Genomic DNA, 25,000 nt, shown 5'->3' with positions numbered 1-25,000 from the left:
TGTGTCGGCGTCTTAATTTTGCGGTCTATGATAAGATTGTTCCAGTTGTGCTTTCGCTGAATATGAGATTTAAACGAGTTGAATTTCTGAATTGATTGGCTACAATCGCCACATGTTATCGTGAAGTTTGGCTCGTGACTGTGAATAAACTTTACATTACTAAGGAGCTTCTTAAAGGTACTATCAGCGTAGCTACTAGCACAGTACCAACATCGGAACGCCATTGTTCATTTTTCTGGCCGTGGCGGGAGAGTGGTGACGTCAATGCTTTTGTTTACCCACACGGTGAACCTTTGATCCCAGATTAGTCTTGCGTTACGCAGACTCATGAGAAGACACTGTAGGTGTGATAATTTCATTAAATGTGTCACGGATAAGTTTTCAACGCTGCTTTAAGTGGTATGGATAATGTTACGGTTCGTTACTGTAGTCATTCAAATCACAAGTTCTCTTCAGTTTCGTATTTCAACTTGTGGCACACCCAAAAATTTAGTTTTGAGGAAGAGTGCGCCAAAGAAGGTCTCTCGGTCTCTCGCCATTTACTCGCGTAAGTGATGACTAGAGTCCGCATTGCTACTGGTATGTTCTCAACCTCGACGCCGACGCAATGTAAACGATCGCCACTTGTCGCCTGAAGTTTTCCAGAGGATCTTCGATTGCAAGATGGTCGTTCGTCGAATCGAATCGAATGGAAATTGTTTATTCGTCCTTTTGACTGATATCCGTTTTTCGTCGCCAGAATATACTCAACAATCGAAGATGCGGATGAGTTTTTCTCGCAGTTGCGAGACTTTTTGAACTCATTGGACTTGATTATCAAGCAACCTCTGAACGACCACTTGCTTCTCGACGTTTGGATTCAAATGCTCTCAACCCCGGCGAGCAAATTGTCGCTTTCATCATTTGAAATGGACGATTCAGACACGCCTGAAAAGGTTTTGCTCATGGAGCAGCGAAGTAATCGCATAATGAAGAATCTTTATGACGTATGCAACAAACAGAGTGGAAATTTGGCTATGGTGATTTTAATGTGTGTATTTGACAACCCAGAATCGAAGCCAAGGCAATGGTCAATGAAATCGTCGAGGACGTTTCTGTAAAAAGTGGGTAAAAAAAGGGTTAATTAAAGAGGGCCGTGGAGGAACTTGTTGGCGATGGAACACTTTCCAAGATACGTGGAGAGCTTGAATATACCTGACAGGAAGCTTGTCCACTTTCAGGCGAAGGAAAGGGTCTCCTCTAAAACGCAGCAGTCAGTGATTAACATCACAGGGCTTGAACGAACAGGGGTAAGAATATATAAAACACTAAGAATTGATCAAGTTTATTTTACTTTAGTAATTTGGCTATGATTTCTTTAAAAATTCATGCATAATATTTATGTTTACATGTTTCATTGTATTTGTTTTGCTTGGTTTGTTTCTTTACATCATACACCAGAAATTGACTTAAATTCTTTCCCCTCAATTATTATTATTATTATTATTATTATTATTATTATTATTATTATTATTATTATGATAATTAATTGTGACGTTAAGTATGACAATAATTTATTAAATTACAACAGATATTGACTTAAACTCTTTCCCCTCAAAACTAAATGTGATGTTTATTATTATTACTATCACTATTATTATTATTATTATTATTATTACTATTATTATCATTATTATTTTCATTTTCACTATTGTTATTTCAGGTCTAACTGAGTTTCGAATACTCAAGCACCTTGAGGAAATTGCAGAACTTTCTCTACCACTATCCAAGTTCAGAAGCCTTTTCAGGATCTGAATACATCCAAGACTCTATTTTAAACAGAGTTACTTGTTGCCAGGTCAATGTCGATGTTAATTAGAATTAACTTAATTAATGTTGTCTCCAAATGTACATATATTGGAAATTTATTTTCAAATTTTATCCTTGATTAGCTGAGTGTAGCACAAAGATAATTGGTCGGAGCACACTTTAGGAATATATTATGTTTGTAAGTACAATAATGTTGGTTTGTTTGAGAAATTCTAAAAAGCCAAGATAATATTACTAGACTGTACTTTAGGTGGTTCTCCCATAAGGATAGTACAACCGATTCTTTTGCTAGAACCAAGGCAATAATTAGGTGGCACACCCATGAGTGCAGTATAACCCAGTCTTTTGTTAGAGCCAAGATAATATTATTAGGCTGTACTTTAGGTGGTGCACCCATGAGTACAGTATAACCCAGTCTTTTGTTAGAGTCAAGATAATATTATTAGGTTGTACTTTAGGTGGCACACCCATGAGTACAGTATAACCCAGTCTTTTGTTAGAGTCAAGATAATATTTTTAGGCTGTACTTAAGGTGGCGCACCCATGAGTACAGTATAACCCATTCTTTTGTTAGAGCCAAGATAATATTTTTAGGCTGTACTTTAGGTGGTGCACCCATGAGTACAGTATAACCCAGTCTTTTGTTAGAGTCAAGATAATATTATTAGGCTGTACTTTAGGTGGCACACCCATGAGTACAGTATAACCCAGTCTTTTGTTAGAGTCAAGATAATATTTTTAGGCTGTACTTAAGGTGGCGCACCCATGAGTACAGTATAACCCAGTCTTTTGTTAGAGTCAATATAATATTATTAGGCTGTACTTTAGGTGGCACACCAATGAGTGCAGTATAACCCAGTCCTTTGTTAGAGCCAAGATAATATTATTAGGCTGTACTTTAGGTGGCACACCCATGAGTACAGTATAACCCAGTCTTTTGTTAGAGTCAAGATAATATTTTTAGGCTGTACTTAAGGTGGCGCACCCATGAGTACAGTATAACCCAGTCTTTTGTTAGAGTCAATATAGTATTATTAGGCTGTACTTTAGGTGGCACACCCATGAGTACAGTATAACCCAGTCTTTTGTTAGAGTCAAGATAATATTATTAGGCTGTACTTAAGGTGGCGCACCCATGAGTACAGTATAACCCAGTCTTTTGTTAGAGTCAATATAATATAATTAGGCTGTACTTTAGGTGGCGCACCCATGAGTACAGTATAACCCAGTCTTTTGTTAGAGCCAAGATAATATTATTAGGCTGTACTTTAGGTGGCGCACCCATGAGTACAGTATAACCCAGTCTTTTGTTAGAGTCAAGATAATATTTTTAGGCTGTACTTAAGGTGGCGCACCCATGAGTACAGTATAACCCAGTCTTTTGTTAGAGTCAAGATAATATTATTAGGCTGTACTTTAGGTGGCACACCCATGAGTGCAGTATAACCCAGTCTTTTGTTAGAGTCAAGATAATATTATTAGGCTGTACTTTAGGTGGTGCACCCATGAGTACAGTATAACCCAGTCTTTTGTTAGAGTCAAGATAATATTATTAGGCTGTACTTTAGGTGGCGCACCCATGAGTACAGTATAACCCAGTCTTTTGTTAGAGCCAAGATAATATTATTAGGCTGTACTTTAGGTGGCGCACCCATGAGTGCAGTATAACCCAGTCTTTTGTTAGAGTCAAGATAATATTATTAGGCTGCACTTTAGGTGGCGCACCCATGAGTACAGTATAACCCAGTCTTTTGTTAGAGTCAAGATAATATTTTTAGGCTGTACTTTAGGTGGCGCACCCATGAGTACAGTATAACCCAGTCTTTTGTTAGAGCCAAGATAATATTATTAGGCTGTACTTTAGGTGGCGCACCCATGAGTACAGTATAACCCAGTCTTTTGTTAGAGTCAAGATAATATTATTAGGCTGCACTTTAGGTGGCGCACCCATGAGTACAGTATAACCCAGTCTTTTGTTAGAGTCAAGATAATATTTTTAGGCTGTACTTTAGGTGGCGCACCCATGAGTACAGTATAACCCAGTCTTTTGTTAGAGCCAAGATAATATTATTAGGCTGTACTTTAGGTGGCGCACCCATGAGTACAGTATAACCCAGTCTTTTGTTAGAGTCAAGATAAGATTATTAGGCTGTACTTTAGGTGGCGCACCCATGAGTACAGTATAACCCAGTCTTTTGTTAGAGTCAAGATAATATTATTAGGCTGTACTTTAGGTGGCGCACCCATGAGTACAGTATAACCCAGTCTTTTGTTAGAATCAAGATAAGATTATTAGGCTGTACTTTTTGTGGCGCACCCATGAGTACAGTATAACCCAGTCTTTTGTTAGAGTCAAGATAATATTATTGAGTGCACATTGTGATCTTGTGATAAGTGCATCTCAGCTTGTGCTGAGCACTCTTAGAAAACTTAGTTTTGTCTGGCACTGGAATACTCCTTGAATACTGCAGGAGTTTTAGCTGTCAATTGCTGTAGATACATTGCCATAACATATTTGTATTTTACAACTCTTTAAGGTCACCTGTCGTATAATAATGGCCAGATTTAGTGTATTTTACTGTAACAGTGATAGGTTTACATGTGTGCTAATATGTTAATGACAGCTCTGGTAAACTGTACCTAAAATGAAATAGATAAGTGGTCATCCAGTGTTTTGGGCTGTAAACATTAGAAAGAATTAAAAACAACAAAGAAACAAAAATTAGTTAAAACATAAACATAGACCTCCTATATCTTGTTGGAAAACCAGGAAATCTTTTGATTACATACAATATTCAATATTGTTTTACTTCATTCGTATTCATATAAAGTGAGGTTTTAGGTTGGCTTTGCAAACTGAAGAAAAAAAATGAGAATTCCTTACTATTCACGTTTTGAGAGTATTTTATAAATACTAAACATTAAGAGTGATTATTTTAATCCATAAAAGGAGGCGTAATAGTTGGTGCTTAATATACCAAAGTAGACGAAATATTAAATTATTTAGGGAGTAATAAGCAAAAGTATTTGTCATGGATCACATGTAACTAAAGAGTACAATCACTAAAAGTATTTCGAACGTATAAAGATGACTTTTATGATTATGATGTAAGTATGGTGATATTTAATCGGATGAACTTTTATTCAGCTGAAAATGTTGAATTGAAAATGTCATTTTATTTTACTCGATATGTAGGGTATTTTTATACATATATTTTACTCAATACCTTGAGTACTATTAAAACTCGTGTGAGTAAATTTCTGTTTTACTCAAAATGTAGAGTACGACTTACTCAATCTATGAGTAGATAATCATTTTACTCAAAATAAAGAGTCAGTATGGATGCATCTCTCTTGAGTACTTTTACCTTTAAATTTGAGTTAATGTTACTCAATGTATGAGTACTCTTACTCATACAACTGAGTGAGTTAACTCACCCTGAGTAAACTTACTCCATCCCGAGAGAATAAATTACTCAACATTTCTGCTACAGGTTACTCAATATAATGAGTTACTATGGATGCAACGATTTACTCACTATTTTGAGTTCAATTTACTCGGCTTTTTTTGCTGTGTGATAAATTGAATTTTGATAAGAACAAAGCGCCATACTTAAACGGTTAAAAGAGATCAATATCCACAAATCGCCTGGACACATCACCATCCCACCTGGGCTAATTAGAGAATCTGCAGCGGTTATTGAGCTTTGTAAACCAATTACAAGCCCGTAAGTGTGCTCCGTGCTCTGAATAATATCTTTGAAAGGTTGCTGGCAGTCTGCAGATGAATGAATTTTATGGTGAAATCGTAATTATCCGATTACATCAACTCCCACAAGAGCTTCATAGTTGTCAGACCTCTTTCCTTAGGTTGACAGAAGAGTGGAGCACGATCCGTGATAGGGGTACGAAATTGTTGGGAATATCTCTGTGGATCTCTCCAAATCGTTTGATTTAATGCAGTATCCACTTCTTCTCTCCAAGCTTAACGCTTACTGCAGTGGACGATGCAAGTCGAGCTTTACTGAGGAACTATCTCTCAGGCAGAACTCAGAGATTTCAGTCTTCCAGCTGGGGGAGCGCCGGTCAAGCGTGGTGTCCCGCAAGGGAGTGTCTTTTAACCAATGCAATTTTAGATCTCTTATTCCAAGTTGCGAGGACCAAGCTTACGCCGAGGACCATCAGATTTATTATTATTCCCACCGCATATCGATCAATTCTACTATTTCAACTTCCTGCACTCTTTTTTCAGTTATACGCTTGTTTAGCCTCATGTTTGTCACCACAGTTTGCGTTCTATTTCTCAATAGGGATTATATTGACGTGCTCTCAGCGAATCAACGCTCTGAAATATTCTCGTGTATATTATTAGACATGGAGATGACACAAAAAGCGCGGAAGAGCTTTGAAATTAGTAATTTTCATTTTTTTTATTCGTTAGCACGATAAATAAACGTTAACAGGTTGAAAATAACTTGTTTCTTACGGTAAAATGGAGAATTTTAATTCTCGGCTCTCTCCCAATATCTGTGATTTCTCGCCTCATTTCCGTCCACACCCTTTATAGCTAGGATGCTACAGAAGTAAGGATGGCACATTCGGTTTATAGTGGCGGCCTTGGTGAAAGAGGTCCTGAGTTCGATTCCCGGATCTCACATCCTTATTTCAAATTCTTTCCTTACAGTGCAGCTTAAGTAGCTTTAAATTAAAAAAAACCGGAGCACTGATGGAGAAGGGGGAGTAAAATGAGCGCACCGTGGACCTCAGGTTTGTCAGTTGAATTACTGTTACGAGTTATCGACGTTAAGTATGGTTACTTTGCGAGTAGGGCTTCAGTCCAAAAGTTGCTCGAGATTTCCCAAAAAGTTGCCCGAAATTTCTCAAAACGTTGCTCCAAAAAAACAAAAATTTTTCGTTTCTCTCTTCTTTTATTTGGTCTGATGCCAAATTATGCAACAAAAGTAACATTTCCGAGCATTTTTGTGCAATTTTGCGTTGTACGGGCCAGCAGCGTCGTTAAATAAATTTGTACAAAATAAGTTTGAGTAAATATCACTGATATACCACTACTCTGATCTTTTTTCTGGGAAACAAAACTCGCACTGTTTCCCTTGGGGCCAGTCATTAAGTGCTTATTAATGACTCGTGATTAAAATTCGTCAACTATGTTTAATATATGTTATAAAGCAGTTGCAGAATAATAGAAAAAAAGTTGTGCTGTCTATTGCAACTTTCTGGGCACTCGACTTCAAGGGCATTAGGCCCGTTTTAAACGTCGCATTTTACATGTGCCGAATCTAAATGAGCGAAAACAATACAGCGAAAAATGCAAATGAGCGAAAGCAATAGATTTTTTCATTTGCATTAGATTCGGCACATGTAAAATGCGACGTTTAAGACGGGCCTTAGAAAGCTACCACATAGTAGAGTAATATGGTAACCTTTAAAATTTCCTCGGGGTGGGGGTATTTGATCACCTCTACTGAAATGGACCTATGATGGGGCATTTAAACGGTATTTTGGTTCGGGGAGGGGGGGATTTGAACAATAATTTTCCAAAAAAGTCGAATGCCCGGGGGGGAGGGGGGAGGAGATGTTAAAGCTTACATTTGACCGAGACATCATGATAAATTTCGAGCATGGCATAGAACGTAAGAGTTACAGTTATTCTATCACCTTGAAACAGTCAATGCAAATATCAAGTTCCTTTTAATTACAATAATTGTTTTAACACTGAAATGATATATGAAATGAATCGTATACCGGTATATATGGTTCATTTCATATTTTATTTCATCCTTGATTCATTCATCATGCGAACATTAGAACCCACAGATGACCATCTCCCAACGTCAGTGGCTTCATAGCTCAGTTGGTTAGAACGTCGCACCGGTATCGTGCGGTCAAGGGTTCAAAACCCGTTGAAGTCTTAAAATTTTCAGGCTTGTCTACGCAATTGCTAGAATTGCGAGGATCATAGCTTCACTTAGTAATTGTTTTGGTAAAATATTTCTTTTCCTATCGTGACCCACTGACTCACTACCGTAGAGGTACGCTTCTTCAAGCTATCAGGTGTGCTTAGATTTAATCTGTGTTCATCTACGAACAACAAGAACCTCTTGGGCGTAAACGTATGAGAAAAGGTGAAATAGATAAGAAAGCAGTAGATCAAAGTTAAAAGAGGGGACTGGTTTCAGTTGAAGCTCGGCAAACATCAAAGGAGCAAACAAAGATGCCAAGATTTAGGTTAGAAAGTCCACGACCGTGCAAAATCTTTTGTTTTGCGCTCATACACTATGCATGAATTACGTAACCAACACGATTCTATTGGTTAGTTCCTCAGTACGGAGTAAACAACCATTAGGGAGCTTAAGCAAATCACTACGGCTTACGGTTACCGTGCCTGAAAAGGTCTGGGGAGAGTACGGCGCGGTGGTCTGCTAAATTTTAAGTTTAGCAAAGCAAAATACAAGGAAACATGGGCTAAGGAGTTTAAAATCTCTTTTATTTAGTTTCTCACAGCCAAATGGCTTCGCTCAAAGGACGATGGCCGTTGTTCGCCTTGCTAGGACGAACAGATTATTTCTAAGCTATACACAATAACAACAATTTGATGGATGAAATATATCATTTCAGAGACAAATATCTCAAAGAATATCGAGTGAAAAACACAAATATATCAATACTCAAAGAAGCAAAATAGCATCGTATAGTATCCAGGTATATAAAACATCTTCTCTAAATCCTCAAAGCAAACTTAACCGAAGAAAAACAACCTCGTGCTGAACACGACTATTTCACTTGACTCCCTTCGCAATTCCAACACTTTTGCCAAAGCTTATCGTAAGTTCACGATACGGATTTACAAGCTTATGAGAGGCAACCTTGACACAATCCTTGACTTAAATTGACTTTAAAGGATATAGTATCCAATGGAATTCTTAAAACGCCGGGATGTCCGTTGAAAGGGCCAGAGAAGCGAAATAAACTCGACGTAGTAGCCGCTACGGCAAAACATCCCGACTCACGTAGTCAGATTTCACACTAGGGAGTTTAAGGACGTTCGCGCGAAATTTTTTTAACATTGATTTTTTTCTGAAACTTTTACCACTGTAAGATGATGAGTTAGTTATGTCAGAAATGTAAAAAAAATGGGGGGTCACCGACTTCGTTTTGGAGAGAACATGCCCGGAAAAACACCCAAAATGTGACAAAATCGGGGCTTCGTTAGCGAATAAGGCCAGTGTCTGTAAACCCAAATATATTGCCATTAAATCTTTGAAGTGAAATCTTCTCTGCCAAATATTGTTTAAGTGGACTTATTAAGTGAATTTAGTCAACTGGTGAGGTTCCTTAAAGATCAAGTTTGCATTTAGCGACCACAGTTTCACGCGCCTTGCCGCCGCAAGATGGCAGGATTTGATGTCCCCTGAGCAGAAATCTTGAAATTTTTTTAACTTCCCACATTGACTTTTTGTTCATTTTTGGACAACGTGGAGATAATTGTAAATAAAATCCGTTTCTGGAAAGAAAAATTGGGGTCACCGAACGTCCAAGACCGTTAAATCCAGGCAAAGCTATAGCAATGGCCTTTTGCCCTACCATTTCTCATTAAATTACTTAGCGCGCGCGCTCGTGTATGACGTGGCGTGTGCATTTGCGTGCGCAGTTAGGATGCGCAGAAACAATTGGCGCGAACGTCCTTAAGCAAATCACTACGGATGGTGCTACTACGGCTGCCGTGACTGAAAAGGTCTGGGGAGACTACGTCTCGGCCTCGGCGGTCTGCTAAATTTTAAGTTTAGCAAAGCAAAATACAAGAAAACATGGGCTAAAGGTGTTTAAAATCTCTTTTATTTAGTTTCTTACCTTCAAATGGCTTCGCTGAAAGGACGACGGCCGTTGTTCGCCATGCTAGGACGAACAGAATATTTCTGAGCAAAAGCAAATGCTATACACCTTATACAATAACAACAATTTGATGGATGAAATATACAATTTCAGAGAAAAATATCTCAAAGAATATCGAGTGAAAAAGACACATGTATCTATACTCAAACAAGCAAAATAGCATCGTATAGTATCCAGATATAGAACATCTTCACTAAATCCTCAAAGCAAACTTAACCGAAGAAAAACAACCACGTGCTGAACTCACTTCCAACACCTTTGCCAAAACTTATCGTAAGTTCATAATACGGATTTACAAGCTTATGAGAGGTAACCTTGACACAATCCTTGACTTAAATTGACTTTAAAGGATATAGTATCCAATGGAATTCTTAAAACGCCGAGATGTCCGTTGAAAAGGGCCAGAGAAGCGAAATAAACCCGACGTAGTAGCCACTACGGCAAAACATCGCGACTCACGTAGTCAGATTTCACACTACGGCTGGATGCAACCGACGTACATGCGTAGTGTTTCATTTGGGAGAAATTTACTTCCGGCAGCCGTATTAGCGCCAGCCGTAGCGATTTGCTTTAAAGTCCCTACTACGGCGTCTACTACGGCTGGATGCAACCGACGTACATGTGCAGTGTCTCATTTTGGGGGAAATTTACTTCCGGCAGCCGTATTAGCGCCAGCCGTAGCGATTTGCTTAAAGTCCCTAATGTTTCGTGCACGGTCAAGGCCAAAAAAGAGAACAAAAACCTACAACAAAGAAAGTTGTCGGGTTTCATAACCATTCCTCTCTATTAACTATGAGTAGATTGAAGGCCCAAGGGGACAAGGAAGAGCAGTTGAAAGAAATGCAAAATCGGTCTGGTTTGAAGTCTCATTTTTATTTATGTTCCTGGCCTCCTCACCACCCAATCCCCCCCCCCCCCCTCGATTCATGTATTTTGATGATTTGATGTATTACGTATTGTCAAGATTTTAAACTCTTACCGCCGTGTACTAACCTCAGCCTGTGACCTACAGATGAGGTAGTCCCGTTAGTCTTCATGATCCTAGATCAAAGTTACGCACCACATGGCCTCGGTTGTTCAAAAGGTGAATAACGCTATCCACCAGATGAATCATTATCCAGCCGATAAACACTAGCAAAACCAATTGAGTTATCCGGTGGATAGCGCTATCCACCCTTGGAACAACTGAGGCCAGTATGTTGCGTGTGAACACCACCTTGTAAATTGATTTCTCAGTGAATACTTTACCTTCTTTAGCTTTGAAAAGAATCAAGCAAGAGGATGCTCAAATGCATGCTAAACTCTTGACATAACTAGCGCGGGCGTAAAGTTCACTTTTTTCGGGGGCGTTTTGTCAACGGATCAATTGACTGTTTTTAGACTTGTGCTAAACTGTGGTAATCGAAGTTTGAGGACTACTGAAGCTACTGGATATCCTGGATATCGTCACAGAAGTAGGTGACCAATGATATGAGAAACTGAATTAGGCGCTTTAGTCCATATTTCGTTGTACTTTACACAAGCTGAAATTTTGTGATATTTTCCTTTGTAGATTGAATAAAAAGATATTAAGAGAATTATACGATTTGCGTAATCCAGTGCATTAGTAACCATTTTTCCCCAGATCAGTGTCTCCCAGATTTCTAAACTAATCATCTTTAATGGAGCAAAGATGCTTATCAAAATAAAATGTGATTGTGTGAGTACATGTACAAATTAAAAAAGGAACAGCTCACTTCCGGTTGCAGTCCGTGTCTGCTCCCTAGTTAATTTGCTCAGTGTCGTGATGATGTGTACGTTCATCATACCCCATCATACAATCAGCAGCTCACGTACAAAACTATTGCAAAACGATCTGAGAAAATCATTTGCAAAGAACCAAAATATTGTTTTGAAACTCGTTGACTTGTGCATCAGATCGCACGTAGTCCTTCATTTAGGAGAAAATTTTTGAGAGAAGTGGGTTGAAACGGTCTTTACCGGTTCTTGCACCAGTGTAGATGCTGTGAATGAACAATCGAAATGAATTGCGCAATTCACGGTCGTCAGGGACAAACTATTTTTTTAGGTCATAGCTCATGTGACTGTTGGCACTTGCACGAACTTATTTCGAATCTAGTTTTTGAGGCGGTGTCACCGTCAATGTTAATTATTTTGTGCCAATGAGGCAGCATGCGCTAGATTTACGTCGAAGAGCTCTTCCTCCGACTTTAAAAACGGCTAAACAAGGGGAGAAAACGAAATGGGTGGAATCGTGGGACCACACATGAGGTTTTAGTGGGGCGTGCTAAGTGCGGTTATCATGTCACGTACCGTATATGGTTTTTACCATCACCACACACAGACTGTAAAAACGCAGCCCTGAACTTGTACGTTTGCGAGGGCTCGCTAGATCGACTTGATGCAGATGACACAAGTCCATATGTACCGTGCGTTACAATAACTACCCAGGAAACGGACCATTTCGTCCGAAAAAAAATCAAGTGAATGTTGTGTTGATTTTTCATTGGGTCACGGCTGTCAAGGGCTAAAACTATGCCGACGTGCTGTTTTATTTTGTCTCTTTCGGAGTTTACTGAGTTTCAGTGATTCAAACCGTTAAAAACAGAGAAGAGAAACGAATACGTAATAGCTGGAGAAAAACAACAGCTTCCGGCTTTTTAGCTCCCCAGTAGGCCAATCTGTAAGATGGCATGAGGAGATCGTCATAGTGATTCAAAGTTTTGTCAGTTGCACAACAATTGGGCTACTGACACTTTCCATAAATTTCGCTATTGGCCTTCATAAACTCAAAATTTGCTCGCCTTTGGGATATATTTGCATTTTATAAAAATTTCAGCCTTCTTATTGCGTTTTTTTCCCGCTTAGCTAGTCTCCAAATGTCGGGTTAACAATATGAGCTCACGTGCAAGGTGTTTTGACAAAGAGGAACTTTAATCATCGCTGCTAAAATTACGTCGCGTGTTATAGAGGAAGCTCTCTGAGATTTAAAATAGCAACAACGTTTTTTATAAACAACTCTGCAAGAATTGAGTATTTCAAGTGGTCATTTTAAGAGCTTCTGTTAAGATCATGCCCCTTGGCATTAACTTTCCATTCCAAAAATGGTGTCGCGGTCCTCTGCAGTGGGGCATTAGTGTTTTGGATATTGTCAAATTTTAGCCAATTTATGGTTTTAAAAAAATTGGGAAAATACACCATCTTCAGGTCTAAAATTAATATTCTCTCTACAAACTTCAAAGGGAGAGTATAAATTTGCTATTTTAGCTGAATAATGCTCACAAGTATAGAGAAGGCCCTATTTTAGTGGAAATAGCCACTTTGGAAAAATACAAAATTGTTTGGAAGGCGTCTGAGGAAGTTGTTCCAATTTCATACGAAACGTCGTAACCTGCGATGAGGCTCTACTTTAGCTTCACGTGGTACCTACTGTGGAGTTGGCGAGCGACCACATAAGAGAACATATGTGCGAAGATAGAAATGGGCCTGATCGCAGGTTAGGAAACGGCACGTAAACAGTTTCCATGCAAGGCGTTCGCTGAAGTGTATGCGCTGATAGTGGAGTCAAAACACAAAAAGACGCAATATCTTGGATTGAAAATAATAATTCATGTTATTACTTTCTTACTTAAGAGGCTCGTTGAGGCTGTCTTGGTCTAGTAAAAGAACTCTTAAAACCATTTTAAAACAAAAAATAAAATTGCGGATAATCTGCGATCAGGTGTTCTTTTCTTTTGAGTACTTTTCGCGCCCTCTCAAAAGAAAAGAAAGCCTGATCGCTGGTTACGGAGTGGAGCTTCTTCCTACTACAGCGGGACTTTCTGTCTTTTCAGCTTGTTCGCACTGATGACAAGGATAACATTGAAGTTTATCGACAAAGAGCCTAAGCAAATAAGTATGGAAAAGGATTACTTTTTGAAAAGGAAAGAACAGGTTAAATTTCCGAGACGAGTGGCCAAAAATTCACTATGGATCATCTTGGTAATATTAGAATAGCATTTTTGTTTAGGTGTTCTATTTCCGCTGGAGTCTTTGCATTTCTTTTCAAATTCAAATTTATAGTTTGCTGATTCAATATTGGTCCAATTGTGTAACTGTCTCTGATTATCGTCATTCGTCCTCAGCTGGTTCCCTGCTGTCTCCATTAGTCTAATTATGGTTACTTTTTTACAGACGGTCGGCCTCACTTTTAATCTACATTTTAACTCTTGTAGTGACCCGCTTTTCTGTTCGGCCTTGATTGTTGTTCAGTGTTGTTTCCAAGATCTAAGTCAGATAAACAAAGAACACAAAACCGAAGTGACCACAGCTGTCAATGAGCTGTGCAGTTTTGGTAGGAAAAGATTTAAAAGCTCATCGACAGTGATGAACGTTTTTGCCCTGAACTTATGATAAGTTCCGTCGAATTGATATGAAAATAATTGATATATACATAATTGTTAATTAGGCCATGGTTTCGACTTGGGTAAGGGATTAATGCAATTAATCTGAGCCTAAGAATTATGTTTTTCATTTATTGCAGGAAGGTTTCGGTGGGTAGACACGAGGGGTCATGTTGCAGCGACAAAAAACTTGTGCATTGCGCACTGAGACGACATGTAGCAAGGAGAAAGTCACAACATGTGCACACACATGAAAATATTGCGGGTAAATGCCCCAGGGATATGTTGTAGCAACATGTCCCCTCGTGTGAACGGATACTTTTTATCAGTAATTGTGCAACACCAGTTTGGGGGTGATTTTGTCCCCGCGAAGCGTGTCAACAAGTTGAACTTCATGGGACACGTTGCTGCAACATATCGCTGCAACATATCCCTGAAAAATTCACGGAACATTTTCATGTTTGTGCAAATGTTGTGATTTTGTCCCTGCTACATGTCCCCGTTACAAGACCTTAATGCATGTCGCCTCAGTGCGTACTACACACCTTTTTGTAGCGGCAACATGTCGCTGCAACATGTCTCTGCAACATGACCCCTCGAAGGTTCACTTATTTGGAAAGTTAAGCGTTCTCGCCAGAGATACCCAAGCTAACGATGTAATTTGAGCATCACGATCAGTTAAAATTATAAGCGTTTGTATGAGAATTTGAGATAAAGAACATGAATCGAACATAATTGCCTTACCTTGTCTTCTCGATACCTTGTCAGTGTTTTTGTGGCGTACTTTGGCCATTTCAGCGCTATTCCAGAGGGTTGTAGGTTCGCTGTTTTCTCTCTCTATGAGAACTAGAGCAACGGTAGAACTAAAACTCCCTAGAATCGCGCTGAAACGGCCAGAAATGCTAAGAACATACCATAAATAAGACAAGGAGGCAAGGTAAGAAATTCTGTTGTATTTTTATTTCTATTTAAATGCCCTAAATAACGATCGCTAAATTCCCCATACAAACCCTCATAAACATAAACATGCACCGATGAAAGTGTTTTAGTAGCCTGCTTTTCACATGTTACAGAACCACCAATCTTAAACTTTGCATTTATCATTTTAGTTATATATATGTCACGGTTATCGGCGTTTCAGTGTTTCAATCAATGCCAGATAGACTGGCAAGTGTTATGAATTTTTTTGGCGAATAATTGTCGCTTGTTTTTAAACTGCCATTATTTGATTTGATGTGCGCTGTCCCTACAATCTATAGAATCTTCTGAGCTTCGAGCGAATGTCTTCCCTCAGGGCGAAGGGCTAACCGTTTTTCAGTCCCCCCACGATGGTCAATAAACTATTTCCTTTGCACTAACTCCCTCCTTTGATATATATCTACTTCCAAAAGCTCGTGTTGAAACAACCACTGATGCTGCTCGACAGTTCCTTTGAATAACTTGACAAACTTTCCTTTTTAGGCTACACAAGCCTGAGACTTATTGAAGTGTAGTTATTATAAGGTGCACGTTTACTTGACCCCCCTAAACCCGAAATATTGTTTGTTAGCAGAATGTTTTGATGTTTATGAACCATTTGCCAAACACAACATTCAACGATGTTGATAGCGTTTAGCCGGATATGACTAAATGCCGGATGACGGCACCTCAGTAATTAGCTTTGTTATGCAATCATTTATGAAAGTCAAATAGACTATTGGTCGACTGATAAATATTGTTGAATCAATTTTGACTGATCACGATCTTCTCTGATCCAACGCTGTTCAAGACTAATCGTCCACGGTTTTTGTAAAAGTTTAAAACCTCAACTTCATTATGCAACCATGTTGAACTAACTGATCGCGCACCGGTGACGGGTCACGGGTTGAGCGCCGGGGTGCCACGCGGGAGTTCGTCAGTTCGATTCCGGCCGGTCCAATACTCTCAGGGTCTTAAAATAACTGAGAAGAAAGTGCTTCCTTTGAAATACACCCGCACTGGTTCGACTTTCAAGGACTATTAACACAGTAGGCTCCGTCTCACAACCTTTCCTAAAAACAACACTGAACAGTGTGGGACGTTAAAGAAACCGTGAAGAGTAGCAGAGGGGGTGGTGGGGGAGACTCCGGGTATTGCGGTTTGTTCCCCTTTCATACACATGCATGGGTTGGGTGGGTGGGTGAGATTAAATGTGGACTGAGACTAGAAGCGCCTTTTCATCCTACGTCCTATCTCACCCTGGAAAAATAATTGTAAACCGGCCATGCCTGAGAGCGACACTTTGTGATATGTGCCGTATACAATTCCTAAACCACAAATGGCTCTACTAAAGCGACAACAGATCTTCGCAGCTTGCGAGCAATTAACTTGAGCAGTTTCACGGCAAAGGAAGCCTTACAAAGTTCAGGAACCTAAATTTTACGACGTCAGTGTTGTAACGCAGATCGTCGATCTCCAGTTTTGTCGTGCCAAGTGCTCCAACACCCGTAGAGTTCATTTTCCCAGTTTTTCAGCTGCATTTTTAACTTCTCGTAAATTTCACCCATGCATCGGTTTTACTGTGTGCTACAGACCCTAAAGGCTGAAATGAACTGCCCTACCTGATTTCCAGTTTTTACTTTTTCCTCCTCACCCACTTCTAACAAGAACGTAGTTGAGGGGTTTCCATTTTAGGACATTACTAGTGTTTACGCCGGCGTTGATTTGAGTCGCTTGATTGGCTAAACGGGCACTTCTATCAGTCAGTCAACTGATAGACTAACGGCTATTTCTCCTTAATTCTTAACAGAGATCGGAAACTTATAATCCCCTCTTATCTCACAACTGGTCTTTGATTTGGATCGCAAAGAAAACAAAGAATCAAGCAAAATGGAATTTATTTTCATAGATCTTTGAAGTCCATGCACTCAAGCATGATAACTCGTGCGTGATAAGTTGTTGTTGTTCGATTTATCCGCGATAAGTTTGTCGTCCGTTGTCTTCAATTATGAGAGCAACCTGTGGTATTATTTTGGCCATGGCATTAGTTCCGATTTTATGGAATCTTAAGGTAAGTTTTCTTTTACTTTGTAAGCTAGCAATTATGTTGATCACAAATAGTTGGTAACCTTAACATCAGTTCAACAGTTAAACCGTTTTTGCAGAAGAATTTTCTGGAAGGGCCGGATTTTTCGAAGTTTTCCAGAAGAATGGGCTAAGTTGATCGCAACTTACTCAGTTTTAAGTTATTTCACGCAAACATGACGGTAAACAATTTGTTTCAAACTGAAAACATTGGAAGTGGCAAACCAATTTTTGATTCAGCTAGTTAATTTATTCCGTCTTCACAAATTTGATGAATGGTCAAATCTCGCAACTTCAATAAGCATGTTGTAATATTTACTTGCGACTGAAGATATGAACAGCAATTTCCTGCAGTAATCGAGGAGCCTTAATTAACCTCGGAGGCAAATTCAGGATGAACATTAACTTGTGAATTTTGAGTGCGGGTCAGTATCTGGGTTGTCGTCAGTGACTTCGAAATTTTATTTTCCGGTCTCCTTTTTTGCGGTATTTAGTCAACAACGGATTATCCCATATCACGTATGAAATAATTATCTTCTGAAACCCTTAAGCTCAGGCTTTCGATACTTTTTGGGCAAGAATACACATAACTTACTCGAAGAAAAATGCACTTCAGCTCGAGGGTAAAGTTCTTTTGCGGAAAAAGCATAACAAAGGTCATTTGCGGATTTGCAGGAGTTTACCTGATAATGTTACCACGCTTTCGTTACTTTTTGGGCAAGAATACACATAACTTGCTCGGAGAAAAATGCACGTAAGCTCGAGGGTAAAGTTCTTTTGCGGAAAAAGCAGAACAAAGGTCATTTTATTTGCAGAAGTTTACCTGATAATATTACCAAATTACAACAAAAAGCCTGCAATTTGAATAGAATTTGACCTCAATGGGAGGCCTCATGATATCTCTTTAGGTAACTGATCTTTTTCTTCCGCACAATCATTAGCTGAACGATTGATATGGCTCCAAGTACAGGCTTGCCCAGCTGTCGTGTCACGTTACGAAAATTGTTGCATTTGGCTTTTGTTCAATGTGGTTCAGAGACCTTGCATAATATTTATGTAACAATTTCAGTGAGGCCTCGTAGCTGACAGCAGTGAATTTTGGACTTCGTGGCTGCGTGGGTGTATGCATGCCAGGAGAAAATAAAGAAGAAGGATTTTTGAATTCAGCATGATCTGGGATCTGGGAAACAAGGGTCGTGTTGTACTTGTCTTTGTCTTGGATAGAACATTTGGATGGGTAGGGGAGGAAAGGAGTGGAAATGCAGATGGGAGGGGAGGTAGGATGGGTCAATAAGTTGGAAGGAACTGAGGGATTTTGATTCAGTGAAATGTTGTTTATTAAAGTGAGGAGAAAACCAAAGGGTATAGAGAAAAACGTCCTCGAGCAGAATAAAGAACCACCAAACTTAACCCACATGAGGCCAAACCAGGCAATGCATAGAGCGTGTGCACAGAAATGTAAGCGAAATGCTCTCACCACTTTGCCACGCCTGCTTATGTAATAAACTTTGAACAACAAGATATTACATGATGGAGACAGGTGATCGATCGGCAAGAGAGGATGTCTCGCATATTGATGAATGTAGAAATGGTTGTTGTATCAGAAAATGTCGGGATTCAAAAGAGAATTCTTTTGAATGACCACTCAAGGGTTCAAAAAACTCTCAAAGCGTCTATTAATTAAAATATTTGACGTTTTTAATGCATTCCAAAGCAAATTCATAATGAAAGATACACACCTGTGTAGCCCTTAGCTTTTTCATTGCTAGAAGTAATTTTCCGGAGTACGGAGACACCAGGTGATACATAAATGAGTATATCGTTGTGCTGCTGACTACACGAGTCTGTGGGTGCTTTAATTGTGCTCAACTTTAGCCAAAAAATCCGGAAATTTCGGTTTGAGGTCAAATGGAAATGCATTTTTCCCCAAAATCTTTTCGGAAACTGTGGATAACCTCCAGAGGTAGACCACCTTTTCCGTTCGGAATGGAAATCGGGATTGCGAGAATCGTTCCTTTTCCAGGCCCTCTCTCACAAGATCGCGGAAATATGCAGGGTGGAATGCCGGGTGGACCATTTTAATACCACCGGGCATTCCACCCCGCATATCTGGTAAGCGGCAGTTGGTCAATCGCTGACCTTTATGCAACAAATAATCGGAAATATTGAGAATACAAGAATACAAGATGATGCTGTGCTACAGAATACAAAGAGGGCCACATAATTTCGGCCTGAAATTTTTCAAAGGTAAGAGAATTAGAAGACTTCATACTTTCGCCAACCAGTGTTTGACTTCGCTTTTCCAGGTAATTATTGCGGAAAATTAAACAATCTTCATGCCAACAATTTTTTTCACTTGGAGTTATTCTATTTTGTAGGGCTGGTTTGCCCAGCAAAACGAAATTGTCACTGAAATCGAGGAATTAAAATAAGGAGTTAAGAAGGTTCTACATGGATGCAAGCATGATGCATGGAAATTTAATATACACTTAATGTATGGTCCCGAGGGAAACAGTTAGTTTTGTTTACCCGAGAGTCGTGATGTTCGTTGAGGGAAGCATCAGAACTTGAGGGAAAACAAAACTAACTAGTTTTCTGAGGGACCAGACGGAATGATTTCCGTACAGGTCCCTACTTCATTATGCATGCAGAATATATTAATTATTCATTCGCGCTATTGTTTTCTAGAACAATGCGTATACCCAAGGGAATCGAATATATACATGGCTAATTTGTACTTACGGGATGATCAAAAGTGGATCTCATTCTCTCTCTCTCGCTCGCTCCCTCTCTTTTTTCACCCTCTCTCTTTTCTTTGCCCTTTTTGCTCACAACGTTTCTCTTTCTTTTCGTCCCAGCTTTCCTCTTTCGATTCTTTTGTCCTGTCTGTCTTCTCCAGATCCCGCTCGGCTTTTTCTGTCTTTTTTTCGAAATCTCTCGCAGTCTGCCTTGAACTCCGTACCTCTGTAAACCTCTGGATTACTTGTCCCTCTTCTAGACCACTGAGCTAACGTGTCAAGTTGCTAATTCACACCTTGATAATGATATTTCTTTGGAATTCTGGACGACAATTTACATAACAATGATAAGTAATTATATACGCGTGCCGTGCCGACCACCAATAAATGCACTGATTTTGCTTCTTTTGAAACAACGTCACCCCTTAATAATGCTAACCGTAACCCTTTAGGCTTAAGGTTGAACCCAGTAAAATTCTTTTGGAGGTTAGTCGAGCATATCTGTGAATGTCTGAATTGCTTGTTTTTTTCATCCCCCGTGCTGCACACTTAAAAGAGCACTGCACGGAAGAGTATACCTCCTTGTGATTGGGGCATCCTATATGGGAAATTTTTTATGCACGATTTATTGCAATATAAAATCTTTGAGTCGACCTTAACCCCTCTTTTCAGCAAACTGTGAATTTTGAAATGATGGCCGCCTCTCAAGAATCGAATATAAACTTATGGAAACTATCCCGACTTTTAGCCGATCACGAGCGGTGCATAGAGTGGTGCAAAGAGCACAATCTACTCTCGTCGTCAATGAAATGCCCTAAACCTGAGTGCGGAAACGCACTCAAATGGCAAAGACGAACTGCATCGGGGGATGGATTTGTTTGGCGATGCTCTAGAAAAAACTGCAATGGACAAGCTTCAATCCGCCAGAAGTCATGGTTAAGTGGTAGTAAGCTTTCCCTTGAAAAAATATTAGCCCTAACTTACGCTTGGGCGCATAAATTCACCACAACACAAGCAGTGCACGAAACCGCGTTAGATGAAGAAACCACCTCGACAGAAACGGTGATAGATTGGTATAACTATTGCCGGGAGGTTTGTGCAGATAGAATAATGAAACAACATGCGAGGCCAATAGGCGGTCCTGGTACAACTGTTGAGATTGATGAGTCCAAGTTTGGCAAGATGAAGTATCACAAAGGTCGCTACATCGAAGGACAGTGGGTCTTTGGTGGCATTTGCCGGGAAACCAAGGCCTGCTTCCTTGTCCCGGTAGAGCGCAGGGATAAAGAGACACTCTTGCCAATTATCCGCGCTCAAATATTGCATGGAACACGCGTGATGAGCGACATGTGGAAAGCTTACGATTGCCTACAAGACGAGGGCTATCATCATCTCCGAGTTAACCATCGCCTAAACTTCGTTGACCCAGACACGCTTGCCCACACGCAGCGCATTGAAAATACATGGTGGGGAGTAAAACGAAGTATGCCTCGTACAGGAACATCCGTGGATCTGTTCGAAAGCTACCTACAGGAGTGGTTGTGGCGTCAGCAAAACAAAAGTGATCCATTCGGAAACATCATTGAGCATATCGCTGATTTGTACAATGTGCGATAAAGAGCCCTCTCTATGCACTGCTCGTGATTCGGCGAAAAGAGCCGTACATTATACAGGAAAGAAAACAAACCCACACTTTGCAGTGCTTTGGTGAATTGACAAAGAAACGAAGGACAATTTTAAGAGCAAAAAGAAGGTAGGCATTCAATTTCTGCAAACTTTTATTTGGTCCGTTTGTTTTGTACATGAGAATCTGAACCGTATTTGTACAAAGACTTCTTAAAATTCCACTTCTTTCGCTTATTTTAAAATTGACAAATGGCTAAAATTGCTAGAAAAGTGCAAAAATTAAGTTGAAAATGTTCGATTTTCCGTATTTCAGTCAAAAATTTTACCGATTTTATTTAAGTCCATATAGACTTAGAAAAAAAACCTCTAGGAAGACCAAACAAAGCGCTACACTCCCAAAGGGCGTCTATTGTTATCGCTATTGTTTTCTTGAAACAAAGGACCGTATGCATAATGAAGTAGGGACCTGTGCGGAAATCTTGCCGACCAGACATTAAGTGCTTTGTTATATATTTAGACTTTTCCGTCAACAATCGCAGCAAAACATCCGGAGCAGGCAACAACTGTGGAATTGTATCCCGATCAGGATACATTTGAATTTGATCAGGGGCACGTGACCAAGAACCAACCAATCACAGTGCTTGTTTTGTTGAGTGAAAGGCTAGGTATATAACAATAAGCACTTAATGACTGCATGGCCGGAAGGGAAACAGTGAGTTTTGTTTCCTCGAGACCCACAATGTTTGTCGAGGGGAACATTGAGGGTCGAGGGGAAACAAAACTTGCTGTTTCCCATAGGGCCAGTCATTAAGTGTTTTGTTATACCTCCTAACTCAAAATAGAACAATACACGGATTTTTACACGGAATTTGCCGCTGTTTCAAATTTGCACGACCTGATCACATTCGAGTCGAAAGTTCAAGTTGTTGTTTCCCTAGGGAGTTAGTGAGTTTTGGTTTGCCCTAGGGAGTTAGTGAGGTTTGACCCATGACACGTGACACTTTCTCCTCCAATCAGAAAACATATGTGGTGGGAAGTATAACAAGACGGGTTATAAAATTATTAAAACAAAGCAACGTTCACCTCAAATTCATGTGGATCCTTCACCAATTGCACTTCAATTTCCATTACAAATGAACTTCTAAAACCTCTGATTGATCGGTGAAAATGTTCAAACAAGCAGACTTTTGATTTAGATTTGCTGATTTAAACGGTGTTGACCATTTTGCTAGTTTGTGACAAGAATTTTAAGGAAGCTTATTTAGATTTGCCATGTTTGAAGCTTCTGTAAATACTTTCGAGCATGCTTTGGATAAAAATAGAAAAATTCATGGATGAATTAATGAGTGAGTTGTGGGATTGTGAAAAATTAGTTCAGTTTTTTAAAGGAACCAGGCATGATACAATATGCTCCTTTGTTTTTTAATGAGGTGCCAATGAGATGCAAGATGGTTTTCTGCAATCCTGCACCTTAGTGAAACAGTTGGTTTTCTTGTTACATCATTGCTTACATGTTCATGGACGAAAACAAAAGATGTCTTGTTAGCTCCTTTTGTTTTTCCACCAGCAATTGTAGTGTTATTAGGTGGGTTCATACTAGCGGACTAAGGATACCTTAAGTACACTTGAGCCCTACTTGATGGTCACGGCCATTGATGTGAACGGCCTTAATTTCAGCTCAAGTAGCCTACTTTGTGGCCATGGTAACTTATTGCCTTCAAAGAAGCCGAAGTACACTCTCAAGTCTAGTTCAGACCATCCTTACGAGCTTACTTATCTACTATCAAAACACATTCCGGAAACGGACGTCAATCAAGCATGTTGTGTGGCGGGAAATTGATTGACAACACGATTACCTTGAAAGCATACTTTGAATTCTAATATGAACGCTCATCACGGTAAGTAAACATGGACGATCTTAAGTATACTTGAGCTCGGGTATACTTAAGGTGTACTTATTCCGCTGGTATGAACCCACCTATTATCTGTGTTTCAAGAGATTGGTTACAAACCACCTCTTAATGATTTCACACCAGGTTACAGTGACATCAAAACTAGGTGATCAAATGGCTGATAATGCACCATTCTCAGAGAACTCATTTGTGAACTTGGGGAAAGTACCCTTTGAATGTAAATTGAATTCCTTGCTTCTGCAGATTGTTGGAAGTGAGGAGATATGTGTATGCAGCTGCTGATGTGTGGTACCTTGATCTCTCTGCCAGCTCTTTGACTAGTCCTTTTTATGACGTGAAGTCAATATTTTAGAACTCTTTTTCTCTTTAGTTTCTCCATTTTTTTCTGATGTTTTTTATTTTTGTTTCAGCCTGCCAATGCAAAGGGAACATTGTCCATTCAATTTGTGGATTATAATAATCCAAGTTCACGGGATAGATTAGGTTTTTGCTGTGATTGCTGTAGTTTCTTTGGTTACTGTCCAAATGATTGTGATAACTTCTTCTGGCTCTATGCTGTGCCGTACCCTGTGAGTTCTTCCAGTGTTTCCAGTGCTTGGAAGCTATGGCAGACACATGTCATGAGTGGAGGTGATAGCTTCACCTTTCCTGGCTATGGGCAATCTCTTGGTGATCATAATAACCCTGTGACATATCACTTTGATGGAAGGTGGCCGGTAAGGAGAATGTTTAATATACAATAATAATAATAATAATAATAATAATAATAATAATAATAATAATAATAATAATAATAATAACAATAATGAATGATTTATAAAATTAATACTTGACCTCAAGACTCCTTCTGACCACTCCTTGAATTTGTTCCTGGTAGCCCCTAGTTCAATTTCTTGTCTGTACTTGTAAGTACATGTAGTCAACTGGTTGACCAGTTGGGATTCTTAACAGTTGTTGTTGTTGTTGTGTTCTGTCATTGTGTTCATTGTGTTTCATTGGCCCTGAAAAGCCCCATGGGGAGTGGTCAATTAAGTACAGTGTATGTATGTATGTGTTGTATGTATGGCTATCTCAGTAAGTTATCTTTATTAAATTAAGCTGTGATTTTCTTTGGTTAATTAATAAAGCTCTGGTGTAGTATGTTCAGCTGGTTATTTCATGGATTTTAAATTTATATGCACCCTAGTAAGCCATGAATAACTGCTGCAATTAAGAGTCTTAATTTATTCAGACACTCTTAAAGTGCTTCTTTAAAAAGGGTCCTTATTTTAGGAAGGTAACATGTGACAGTGAACTAGAGTTACTGATAAACTTGTGGCCCTCAGTTCACACCTTTTACCCCCTTCCTCTGTCAATGCTCTGTATCACGGGTATTCAAAGCTACAGCTACACAGATCAGAGGAAAGTTAAAACAGACATTGATTAAATGAGACGGAGATTGAACTGGCTATGGTACCTCTTAGACTAGCTCAGAAGGCTGTGCACTAACTGACTGATCATGAGGTACACCTGTCTCAGTCTATGAAATTGCGACTGGCTTAATACTTCTTTGAATTGAAATTTATTTGTGATAAGAAAT

General features: G+C 39.4%; 1 protein-coding gene and 1 long non-coding RNA gene across 2 annotated transcripts in view; both read left to right on the top strand.

Moving 5' to 3' along the window:
* Positions 1-635: 635 nt before the first annotated feature.
* LOC137980085 (uncharacterized) lies at positions 636-5,153 on the top strand. Its single transcript, XR_011118443.1, has 2 exons — positions 636-1,289; positions 1,703-5,153. It is a non-coding gene; the product is annotated as an uncharacterized lncRNA (long non-coding RNA).
* An 11,658-nt stretch (positions 5,154-16,811) lies between these two features.
* Positions 16,812-25,000, top strand: part of LOC137978699 (fibropellin-1-like) — a 47,128-nt gene continuing 38,939 nt past the window's right edge. The window contains exons 1-2 of the mRNA XM_068825715.1: positions 16,812-17,130; positions 23,832-24,137. Of these exons, the coding sequence (XP_068681816.1) occupies positions 17,068-17,130; positions 23,832-24,137 (369 nt within the window). The 5' untranslated portion in view covers positions 16,812-17,067. The remainder of the gene's footprint in view (positions 17,131-23,831; positions 24,138-25,000) is intronic.

Source organism: Montipora foliosa, chromosome 12 (genome assembly GCF_036669935.1).
Source record: "Montipora foliosa isolate CH-2021 chromosome 12, ASM3666993v2, whole genome shotgun sequence".
Classification (NCBI taxonomy): Eukaryota; Metazoa; Cnidaria; class Anthozoa; order Scleractinia; family Acroporidae; genus Montipora; species Montipora foliosa.
Note: the sequence above shows the minus strand (reverse complement) of the source record. Positions and strands in the feature narration are given on the sequence as shown.